This window comes from Electrona antarctica, assembly GCF_951216825.1.
Source record: "Electrona antarctica genome assembly, chromosome: 12".
Taxonomy (NCBI): Eukaryota; Metazoa; Chordata; class Actinopteri; order Myctophiformes; family Myctophidae; genus Electrona; species Electrona antarctica.
In genome coordinates, this window is record NC_136793.1 from 51,165,632 (window position 1) to 51,177,751 (window position 12,120).

Sequence of the window (12,120 nt, forward strand, 5' to 3'; positions counted from 1 at the left end):
TGGCGTCGACGCAGAAACATAGTTTTTTTCAGAAAACCGTCATGACAGAATCTCGGTCCTAAATGGTTTAAAATGAGTTCGGGGGCACCACTGGTTTTCTCGTCGCAAGGCTTTCTTTGGCTATACGGCATGTGTACAGATCAGCTGTGCCGCCGCGTGTTACTGAATGTCTAACATGATAGGGTAGTGATGGTAGATGAAGCACGGTAGTGTTTTCTCCCTGATATACACATCGTCTTCAGATGAGGCTTGGCTATACGTGAAATTACAGGCCAGCCAAGAGGGCATGATTTCAAGGCCTAAAAGGGCCTTGAGATTGAAGATGACAGATTAACCCATTCTGGGCGGGAACCCCCTTTTGGTGTTAGCATTATGTTACGCTTTAGCTACTGAAAAATAGCAGCTCTACAAGCTCATAGCGCGCCACCGAGTGGCGCGCTACGAGCTTGTAGGTCTGCTATTTTTGAAAAGTCGTGAAAATGTGGCGCAAATCTTTGAATATATATTTCGGAGCAAACATTTTTAACTAAAATGGGGGGGGTCCCTGGAAGTACATCTTTTGAGATGGGGGTCCGTGGCCCAATAAGAGATAATTCTGGGGGTCCTTGACATGAAAACGGTTAAGCACCACTGACATAGGAACATGGGTTTTTCAGAAAAATGTTAGGATTTTGAAGCCTTTTTTTTTGTTTAATCGACGTCAGTCCAAAATGGGTTAAGCGCTGCCAATAAGACAAGATCAAAAACACGTGGTATCGTGGTACAAGTACAGAGGACGACGACGTCCCACTTAAAAAAACCCTCTCTCTGCCTGCTCCGTGTTTATACACGGCCAAGCAGCGAGACACAGTGAGGCTCACAGAACCGACTAATGCTACCCAGGCTGGCAGGCTTACACACTATAGTTACATAGCACTTATCTCCGGCTTTTTATCTTTCTGTGATCTAGTTCCTAGATCTGTCATTGCTATGACACAGTCAACCAGCTAACGGTAACGCACGAAATGTTGATATAGCGACTACTGTAAATGTCGGGCAACAGTCAGTATCTCCATTATGTCATGATGACAGCGACACACAAGTAGTAATTAGTGAAAATAGCCAATCTCCAACACACGCACTGGATGTGATGCATTTTGACCTTGCTGCACGTAGGTAGGCTATTTTCCGTGCGTTTGCATATTTTCACAATGGTGACATGGCTATAGGTGACATAGCCAGAACAGTGTGACTGTGGGGTTTATGAATGCAAAATTGTGACTAAAATAATTATTATATTGGATCCATTGGAACACAGATTCTTTGTTTTCAATTCCTGAAATTGATTGATTGATTTATTAATTACAGTACATTTCAAGTACAACTCGATACAACAACTGTTAACAGTGACATTTATTGCCCGGGGTTATTTAACACATTGATAAAATGAGCCCAGCGTTTATAGCGCCCGGAGCACTTTTACCGATGGACTGGATGTTGTTCCAGATGTGGCTGTAGCAGCTAAGTGTAGCCAAAACACTCTCGATGCGATCGACAACGGGAGGTAATTAAATCTAACGCGACTGGACAGCGGGGGCCCGTCTAACACATAACCTTTTTTGTATAATTAGGCGGGATGATTTAGATTGCGAGTTATTAACGTTTTAAGATTTCCGTCGGCTAAACAGGGGGGAGGGAACATTTTCGATGACGTCTCACTGTTGCGCAACATCGAGGATTGCGCAACAAGCGCTCCTAGGCTGTGGAGCGATGCGACCGGTTTTGATATCATTAATCTGTCGTTTTTATCAATCTCCATCTCGGGCACAAGACCTGTTAACTGTGCGTGGACGACACCATAAAGCATTACACTCGTTCACAATAGGGCGCACCATTTTCAATCCATCAAAACTAATGACGAAAAAGAACGATTTTGGACATACAGTTGGAGGCCATCGATATTGTCCTTTTCTTTTTGCTGAGGTTTGCGTGATCTGCGCAAAAGGACAGTTAACCCATTTTGGGCGGGAACCCCTTTGTGTTTTAAACATTATGTTATAATTTAGCTATTGAAAAATAGCAGATCTACAAGCTCATAGCGCGCCACCGAGTGGCGCGCTACGAGCTTGTAGGTCTGCTATTTTTGAAAAATCGTGAAAATATTTATTTCAGAAAACTGGAGGATTTAGAAGGATTTTTTTAAATTTTGAGGTCAGGCCTAAATGGGTCAAATGATAAGGGACAATATCGGTGGCACCCAACTGTACACGGTTTCCCCCTTTCCCGACAGTGATGATGTGTGTGCACTGTGCACACATCGCATATGGCATGCACAATCAAGACCGAAAAGGTTTAACTTCAAGATGAAATATCCATCACTTGGAGAAACAAAAAAGGGTGGTCCTGGTCCCTATAGTCTTACAAAAATGATTGATACTAGTAGGCAGCCGATACCCCAATTGCATTGTGGGAGTTACCGATAACGATCATCGCACTCACGTATAGATCATAAATACAAGTAAGACGTGCAAACGCAGGAAGCGAACGCAGCTCGTAGAGTTCTTTCTTTATTTTTTTAAGTGTTTTTTTAAGATTAAGATTAAGTTTTTAGTAAATTATTTTTTTAGTGTGTATGTGTGTGTGCGTGTGTGTGTTTTTTTAAAAGTTTTCTTTACGGTTTTTTTAAAGTTTTCTTTTTAAGTTTTTTCTTTTTAAGTTTAGTTTGTGTGTGTGTGTGTGTGTGTGTGTGTGTGTGTGTGTGTGTGTGTGTGTGTGTGTGTGTGTGTGTGTGTGTGTGTGTGTGTGTGTGTGTGTGTGTGTGTGTGTGTGTGTGTGTGTGTGTGTGTGTGTGTGTGTGTGTGTGTGCGCGCGCGCGCGCGCGCGCGAAGTAGCGCTCTGTTGTAAAAGCTGGGGTCTACATCTGGAGGGCTGATGTGGGACGCAGAGAGATTTGCCTCGACTTGCAGCGAATAGCTGCAAGTCTGCACTCTGACCTCGGTACCAAAATGTGTACTCTAATACCCTCCCTGCCCCCCCCCCCCCCCCCCCCGCCTCCCTACGCCCCTGCCCCCAACACACCTTGTAAACATTATCTCCACGGGGTTCAAATATGTGTCAGAGACACTTTGCAATCGTGACTCATTTCAACACCGTGTCAACGTTTACGTCCAGCCATTGTCCCAACTGGAGAGATGCTGGAAGGGATAAGGCTTCCCTGCTGACACATTTTTCCATTTTAATTGCTCAGCTTCAGGCGTGAACGGAACAGGGATTTGATGAGATGTATCAAATCGATCAGTATCAGCTTCCAACAACATCAAACATCTCGGTGAGAAATGACAGCCAACTCAAATCACCTTTAAAATGTTGTCAAGTGGGACCAGGGCCCTGATCCTTATCCGATTGCGTCGGTACTCGTGGGTTCTTCAACATGTCCTCAGAGCGTACTCAGTGGCGTGCACAGACATTTAGAGGGGCAGGTGCTCAAGTGAAAAAAGGGCACCTTGTGCAGCGCGTGGAACCGGCCGGTTGCCTTAACCCATTTTGGGCGGGAACCCCTTTTGGTGTTAGCATTATGTTATGCTTTAGCTATTGAAAAATAGCAGATCTACAAGCTCATAGCGCGCCACCGAGTGGCGCGCTATGAACTTGTAGGTCTGCTATTTTTGAAAAATCAAAAAAAAGAAAAAAAAAGGTTTTTTTTTTTGTTTGTTTTTTTAAAGGGCACATTGCCAAAAGGGCAGGGGGTGCTCTAGCACCCCCTAGTGTCTATCTGTGCACGCCACTGGTCCTCAGAGCGTACTATATCTCTTTTAACAGGACTGTCAAAGCGGATAGCCTGGAGGATCATTAGGACCTGACAAGCTATCAGTCACGCTGCCCCTGACCTCTCGGCAGGTGGAACGGAACCCTAAGGGCACCTGTGTGTGCAAGTCTCAAACAGTCCATCTGTACAAGCAAGTCAGCTCACCAAAAAGACACACACGCTCACCGAGGGCTCCATCCACTCGTGTATATTTGTAGCCATTTTACTCCATTCATGTCCATTTGTCCAATAGCTATTCTAACACCGGCTCTGATAGAAACTGTTATTATTAAGGGACCAAGAAGTCACGAAGTGACTTTGGTCACTTATTGTTTTTGTGTTTTTTTTCCTTCTCCCGCCAAAAATAGCTGTTCTGGCTGAACCGTGCAGTCGGTTTTTGCGAAACGCGTTAATCTGGTAGAGGGACATGCCAAACGGTGACTATGCGAAGCCCATGACGATTGGCCAAATGGTGGCGCTATAGCGCTCAATTGAAAATGCTAACTTTGAACGTGCATAGCTCATGAACCGTTTGACCGTTGGCAATGACACTTTGATACACACATTTGTCTCATCATGCCGAACAACTTTCGTGTTCTGACTTTTGACCTCTGACCTTTAGATCACCCGCCATTTTGAATTATATGAAATACAGTTAAAATATATCTCCTCCCAGGATCTTTGATCAAAATGCACAAAAACGTCTACACGTGAACTTTGGACCTATACGGACAACAAATCGTAGTACATTTTGTTTAAGTGAAAAGTTAAGATTTTTTTATGAGCCAATGAAAATGGCTGGTTTGTGAAAATTCTTCTTCTGCCTCTAATACATACATGCAGCGTCATATGCTTTTGCAACTGTACAGTATGGTAGAGGGTCATGCCAAAGAGAAGTTTGTACGTGAAAACACACTGTAGTAATGGATAAAGACCAGGACAGTTGTTACCAAAAATACTGAATGATGTTACCGTTTAGAATGAGTCAACGGACTGTGTCTGCATAGCTCAGTCGGTAGAGCTCTCACCTTTGGACCACAGGGTCACTGGTTCAAATCCAGGTAGTGAACAACTCAGCCTGTGATTCTTATTTGTGCATATTGCGTATCGTCTTCTTTCTTGGTCCCGCCTTATCGCTGCTTGCAGCTATATTTATTATTATTATTAACCACTTTCGATCTGGCGTCCAATAAGCCTATCTCACAGAATTTCCCCCCCCCCCCCTTAATACGCCCCCTTTCGGGGTTAGTGGTGATAGCGTGACGTCACTCCATAGACGCTACATGTTAACAGAGGTCATTTAAGAAGTCTACAACTTTTGTTTTCTCAAGGTAAGGTTTGTTCTATCTGTTCGAGCTGATTTACCATCTTGTTTGCTTCATAATAATATTGGTCTGTCACATTTTTACATTAGAAAATGTACTTAGATTCTCCAGAGAAAAAAACATGTAAATGCTAATGTTAAAGACAGTGGGAAGTGGGCGTGGAAAGCGGGCTGTGAGATAGGCCTATTCCCCTACATTTAAAAAAATATGTCCACAAATTGTCAAGAACAAGGCATCAAGAACAAGGCGTCATTATGTGACGCATTGTGAGCTTGTAAAGTGGCCATAGTAGATTAGTACTGTATGCAGTACAGAAGGAACAGAAGTCATGTGTATAAACTGTATACTACGTATACTGTATAGGCTACTCATTGTACATTGTATCTCATCCATCGCCAAGGACTTATTTAACTTCTTTTTCATGATGTCCTGGAGCGCCAAGGACGTGTTTTTCGTGTTTTATAACATGGTAAAAAAAAATAAAAAATAAAAAAAAAGATATATGGTGGCGGTCAGGGCCTTTTGGCGCCCCCTAGTGGCGATGGATGAGATATTCTACTGTTAGACGGATGTTATATATAGGTTCTTAGCTTACTTGATGACCGTTTCTATATATTTGATGTACAGTTGGAGGCCATCGATATTGTCCTTTTCTTTTTGCTGAGGTTTGCGTGATCTGCGCAAAAGGACAGTTAACCCATTTTGGGCGGGAACCCCTTTTGGTGTTTTAAACATTATGAAATAATTTAGCTATTGAAAAATAGCAGATCTACAAGCTCATAGCGCGCCACCGAGTGGCGCGCTACGAGCTTGTAGGTCTGCTATTTTTGAAAAATCGTGAAAATGTGGCAAATGTGTCGCAAATCCTGACAGAAAACTGTCAGGATTTAGAAGATTTTTTTATTTTTATTTCGACGTAAATGGTTTAAGAGCGTCTGCTAAACGCTTACATTGTAAATTGTAATGTAGTACAGCCTGATGCTGAATCCCATGGTGGAACGCTAGCCACGGCCAGGCAGCTTCCCCACGTGCAGAGGAGTTGGAAGCTCAAGGACATGCTAACAGACATACTGTAGGAGGGGAGAGCATTGAGCATTGGCTTCCCTCGCCCAGATTTCCACGGAGCAGCAGTGATATTAAGCACGGATATTAAGAGCATCAAACGTCCAAGTTGCAGCCGTGCGTCTCTAAGCTTTGGGCTAGATCAAATGTAAATGGTAAATGGTGCATTTTTATATAGCGCCTTTATCCCAGGCGCTTTACATAGATTGTGCATTACATTCACCCATTCATACACCGATTGCAGCGGAAGCCATGCAAGGTACCAACCAGCACACCGGGAGCAATTTGGGGTTCAGTGTCTTGCCCAAGGACACTTCGACATGTAGACAGGAGGAGCCGGGATTCGAACCGCCGACCCATGGATCATTGGACGACCTGCTCTACCTCCTGAGCCACAGTCGCCCCTGTACTACATGTACTATATCCATGTTCATAAAGCAGGATCTTGCATTTAAGCAGAGGTCTGCAGTGCTGAAAGCTGGTTAATAGATTTTCCAGCTGGGCTGGTAAACAGAAGCAAGGATGTAGCTAGTGAGGCACAGTGAATGAACTGCAGGGCTGTCCCACATTACTCCCTAATGGGGTGTTTATCACAGCACAGCTTTCAGCGTGTGCGCACCGTGGCCGTGCGCGTGCACACACGCCCACGCACACACACACACACACACACACACCGAAATGAATCCATAATGGTAAACACACAGAAATAAACTGAAATGTGCATGCCCTGCCCTTTCACCCGTCTGTAAAACAACTGCCCTCTCCAGACCACGAATGAATGCAGCATGTCCTATGTGAAAGAAATGCTAATGCCACTCCTTTCCATGCCATGCCGGAAGGCAGCATTCAGGAGAATTGCTTTTTCTCCTGAACTTGAACACCGTATTTTGCGTTGAACAAATTTGTTTAGAAATCCATGTCGTACAACCGCATCTCCACTAGCTAACGAGTGCTGGGTTGCCCCCCCGAAAATAGCTGCGACGCATTGAGAGCTTGTAGATCTGCTATTTTTGTCCAAAAGTGCCTTCTTTTCAGCCTCTGCCTCTCCGCACGTCCCTGACGAAGCCAGTTTTTCATAGGGAGGGACCAGCAGTGACAAATCCCTGGAAGCCGCCCTTTCACTTCCATCAGTCCCTTTCCAAGAACATCTACAGCCCTAGCTATAGCTGCCATCGGCTGCTTGTTCCAGCTGTCCCCTCTTACTCCTACGCTGACATTTTGTGTTACAATGATTACACAGCAAATCCTACCAACCATGACGCGCGTTCGTCGTTGGCCAGCGCGCTGCGGTGCACACACATGATGTGATCAGATGAACCGCTGTTATTCCCAGTTGTGTTATCTCACTCAAAATGTGCACGGCACACAATCCAAATCAGAATCGATGGCTCGGTCCCAAAAATAATGGAGGAAGTCCATGGCAGTACATCAGTGTTTCTCCAACATGTCAAGGTCCCACACATGGATATGTATATCATATCATCTGAACATAATATGTTGTGTTAGGGACTAGTGTGTCAGGGATATATATACATATATATTCCAAACATTTCTTTAGGATTTGCCAAGGTTTTTTTTCTAATAGTCGAGCAACAAACTTACGTTACATTGCGACGCGTTGTGAATATCCCGAGTATAAATACCGATATGGAAATACACCCCCCCCCCCCCCCAGGACCCTAGAGGGGCATGACATCATGCGCTCCTCAGCCTTAACCTTTGTTAACCCATGGAAGATTTGTTGAGCAGAATCTCAGCGCACTTTTTCAGCGACACCCCTTGTAAATTAGAGACCTATACTTCGTCATACGACAGACTTGTGCAAAAACAAACGGAAATAGCCGATCTACAATTCTGCCCCGATTTGCGACGATTTGTTGAGCATTGTGTGTGCACGTCTTCAGTGGCACCCTGATCCAGAGTCACACAATAAATTCATAGTGGAGGAGCTTAGGGAGAGATAAGGGTGACTTCGCGCCAATTCGTCTAAAAGCGCCACATTTTGCACAGATGTACAGTTGGAGGCCATCGATATTGTCCTTTTCTTTTTGCTGAGGTTTGCGTGATCTGCGCAAAAGGACAGTCAACACATTTTGGGCGGGAACCCCTTTTGGTGTTTTAAACATTGTTATAATTTAGCTATTGAAAAATAGCAGATCTACAAGCTCATAGCGCGCCACCGAGTGGCGCGCTACGAGCTTGTAGGTCTGCTATTTTTGAAAAATCGTGAAAATATTTATTTCAGAAAACTGGAGGATTTAGAAGGATTTTTTAACATTTTGAGGTCAGGCCTAAATGGGTCAAATGATAAGGGACAATATCGGTGGCACCCAACTGTAGCCCAGGGCATGCTCTAATGATTTAGCTAGGGGCGCCCGAGCCGGCGACCTTTGGGGTCGCCACAGCTGCCAAATCCATATGGCCACCATTAACCACCTATAAGGCATTATTTTCAAATTGTCATAATGCTTTAAGTAGCATGTGATGGCATGTGTCAAACTAGGGGGTTTTCATGATTCTGAATCCAGAATTCCGGCGTGCCGCCCCGCGTCCGAAACGGTTGAGAAATGACAGAGTTACTGTGTGGGGGTCCCTCTACTGTACTGTACTGTCACTGTACTGTACCGGCACACCCAAAATCATCATATATACAGTTAATATTATGCGTGTGTGTGCATTAGGTTGCGCACAGGTGGTGAAAAACAACCATGCTGTTTTCGTGCTCAGACCCAGCCAGCCACCCAGCCACCCATGCACACCCATAGCTCCGTAAGGGAGTGGTTGCACCACTCAAGACACTAAAGCCGATTTGCTCAGACACTATGACGTAGAATTCTCCATTCATTGTCAATGGGAATTTAATGTTTGTCTAGGATGGAAATCTACACTAATAGCTGAATATAAAAGAAGTTTAGACATAATAGTAGTAAGGCACTGACGAAAATAGGGCCCTAAGAGCATTTACCAAATTACAGTTTACCAGGAGTGGACTGGCCACAGGACGTACTGGGCATATTACCGGTGGGCCGTTGACCGTAGTGGGCCGCTCAAGTTATATGATATGATAATAAATAAATAAAAAGGCAGGCAGGCCAATAGGCAGCAGGCCACCGGGAAAGGTCCGGGCGTGCTGCCATTCTGCCAGTGCCATCATGATCATTTAACTGTACCTGTATCAGTTCAGGACAAATAAACCCTCTTCTATCTTGAATCCTTTTGCCATAGCATCATTCTTGTGAGAGCAACAAAGGGTGGTTGTGTGTAGTTGTCTGTTGGTTTGTAATATAATTTATGTTGTTCTGTAAAAGTGGTGGTATTAGGGCTTGTGTGTTTGTGTGTGCCTCGACGGAGCGGGGCGGTAGAGTTTCTGCCATCTGTGCGCTGGTTGTGGTGTGCGCCGGTCCTGGGCCAAATTCACGCTAAAATGACCGGGCCGGAATTTTTGTCCCAGTCCAGCCCTGCAGTTTACAAAGGAAGAACACCACATTTCTCATTCAGCCACATGACAGTTCAATCTCTCTCACCGGTGTCCTCACCATATGTACATCCCTCTCATCTGTGGAGCCTTCGATGCCGTTGTTCAAGACGTCGCCAGCAGATGATTCATTGCTCTAAAACGAAAGGGAGGAGAGCCTTTAAATAAATACAATTCCATTCCAACACATGTATAACATATACATACACTCACGCACATGTTTACGGCTGTCACCGTTATGACATTTTACTTGGGGTTGATATATTGTCGCTCAAATAATTGCGTGTTTCTGTCATTTGAACATTGGGAACAAATTGTATATTTCTGTTTGTCTTTTGGTCTTCATTAACTATAGGTGCACAGGGCGGATATGACAGATAACTTACATATTATTTTAATAACCTCATACGTAAAACACATTAATAGTGGAAATGGCCGATCTACAAGCGCAAAAGGCGGCATCGTTTTGAGCTTGTAGATCTGCAATTTACACTATTTGTATTACATGTTTGAAAATATATTAACATTTTCCAACATTGAAACGATTATGAAGATTATGCAAAAAGTAATTGCGCTTATCTCAAGTAATTGTGATTAGGCGATTATGTAATAATTGTGACTGGCCTACATGAATAAAATACATAAAGTATGTACATATACCTAGTTACCTACAGACATACAAAGCCATTGCAAGGCAAAATAATAATAATGACATGTGATTAGCCTGTGGCCTATCAGTCATCTCTGATCGTGTTGACATATCGAACTACGACATACGACACATTTTGTGCAAGGCCTGATCACTCATTCGTGGAGGTGCGTCTATGGCCTATGGAGGGTTTGCACATGCATAAAGTTAAGTGAGTGGCAAATCGAGTGGAAAGGAAAGTGAGTTTAACATTGTTAAATGCAATCTCACATATGACTTTTCTGTTTGGATGCAGTGGCGTGCACAGATAGACACTAGGGGGTGCTAGAGCACCCCCTGCCCTTTTGGCAATGTGCCCTTTTGAAAAAAAAAAGAAAAAAAAACTTTTTTTTTTCTTCTTTTTTTTTGATTTTTCAAAAATAGCAGACCTACAAGTTCATAGCGCGCCACTCGGTGGCGCGCTATGAGCTTGTAGATCTGCTATTTTTCAATAGCTAAAGCATAACATAATGCTAACACCAAAAGGGGTTCCCGCTCAAAATGGATTAAGGCAACCGGACGGTTCCACGCGCTGCACAAGGTGCCCTTTTTTAACTTGAGCACCTGCCCCTCTAAATGTCTGTGCACGCCACTGTTTGGATGTATGGGCTGTCAAGGCCAGAAAGTCAGGGTTTGATCAGCGGCAGCTAGAGGCGGGATCAAGGCAGCACTGTGTATGCCTTGATCCCGCCTCTAGCTGCCGCTGATTGGCCAGGCCGTTTTGTGGCCGGGCATCAAGTCTGCCTGAGAGTTCCCAGATGGGAGCAGGAGGGGGGAACCCAGTGTACTCTCTGCTGCCCCATCTGGCGGAGTCAGGTTAGGCGTTCCCTTCCCATGCATAGAAAGGTAGACGTCTCCTTCGCCTCTGGGGCGTATGCTCTCCAGTGAGCGAGGGCAAGCTTCCGCGTTGGTGCCACACACCTTGTGTCCGCCCTGAAACTGGGAGGTCGGGGGTTCGATCCCCGGCCGGGTCATACCAAAGACGCCCAATGCCTCCCTGCTTGGCACTCAGCATCAATGGGTTGGATTGGGGGGGTCAAATCAACTAATGAGTCCTGAGCGTGGCGCACGCTGCGGCTCACCGCTCCAAGAGATGTGGGTCAAATGCGGAGAACAAATTTCACTGCGCTAACGTGTGTGACTAATCGTACGACTTTGACTTTGACACACACACACACACACACAAACACACTTGACCGTTTTGCTTTCCCCACCTGTGAGCGTGTTTCCCTGAGAGACGACGAGGCCATGCGGTCGCAGGCAGGCTGGTGGGACGTGCAGTGCTGTCTGGCGGCGTGCGGGTCTCCCATCACAAAGGTCATCTGTCTCACAGCCCCCTGGGGGAATATAGGGAGTGTATAGGAAGAGGGTGAAAGGTGAGAGGTTACCCACACGCAGGAAGTTCCAACCTTCACCCACAGCCTGACGAATTGACTCTTATCTCGCTGGCGAGGGGAAAGGGATCAGGACGAGGCCATAACCAGGTTAGACAGAGGATGTATGTGTCTCTGTTCCCGGGACGATTCCATGGCCTTGACCCTGAAGTCTGACATGAGAATGTGACAAAAGACATGTTTAGCTATAAAATACTTTTCTTTTTTTTGTCTCTCTTTTTTTTTTGTTTGGGGGCTTACAGTACTCATCAACAATGTCGGAGGGTTTTTGTTCGAGAAGGGGAACGTTTCACTTTCCCCTGCCTGAACATTGGGACTGAATTAACATTGGGACTGAATTAAAAATGGTGGACCCCGTTGTAAACGAGTGTAAAATGCTTTGTCATGCGGTG

General features: G+C 44.9%; 1 protein-coding gene across 3 annotated transcripts in view; it reads right to left on the bottom strand.

The window, feature by feature from the left end:
• LOC306934678 (uncharacterized protein) overlaps positions 1-12,120 on the bottom strand; it is a 190,021-nt gene that overhangs the window by 126,653 nt on the left and 51,248 nt on the right. For 2 of the 3 annotated variants that reach the window (XM_079517350.1, XM_079517348.1), the window contains exons 5-6: positions 11,549-11,671; positions 9,696-9,782 (exon numbers count right to left, since the gene is read on the bottom strand). In XM_079517350.1, the coding sequence (XP_079373476.1) occupies positions 9,696-9,782; positions 11,549-11,671 (210 nt within the window). The remainder of the gene's footprint in view (positions 1-9,695; positions 9,783-11,548; positions 11,672-12,120) is intronic. The other variant, XM_079517349.1, reaches the window with a different exon arrangement.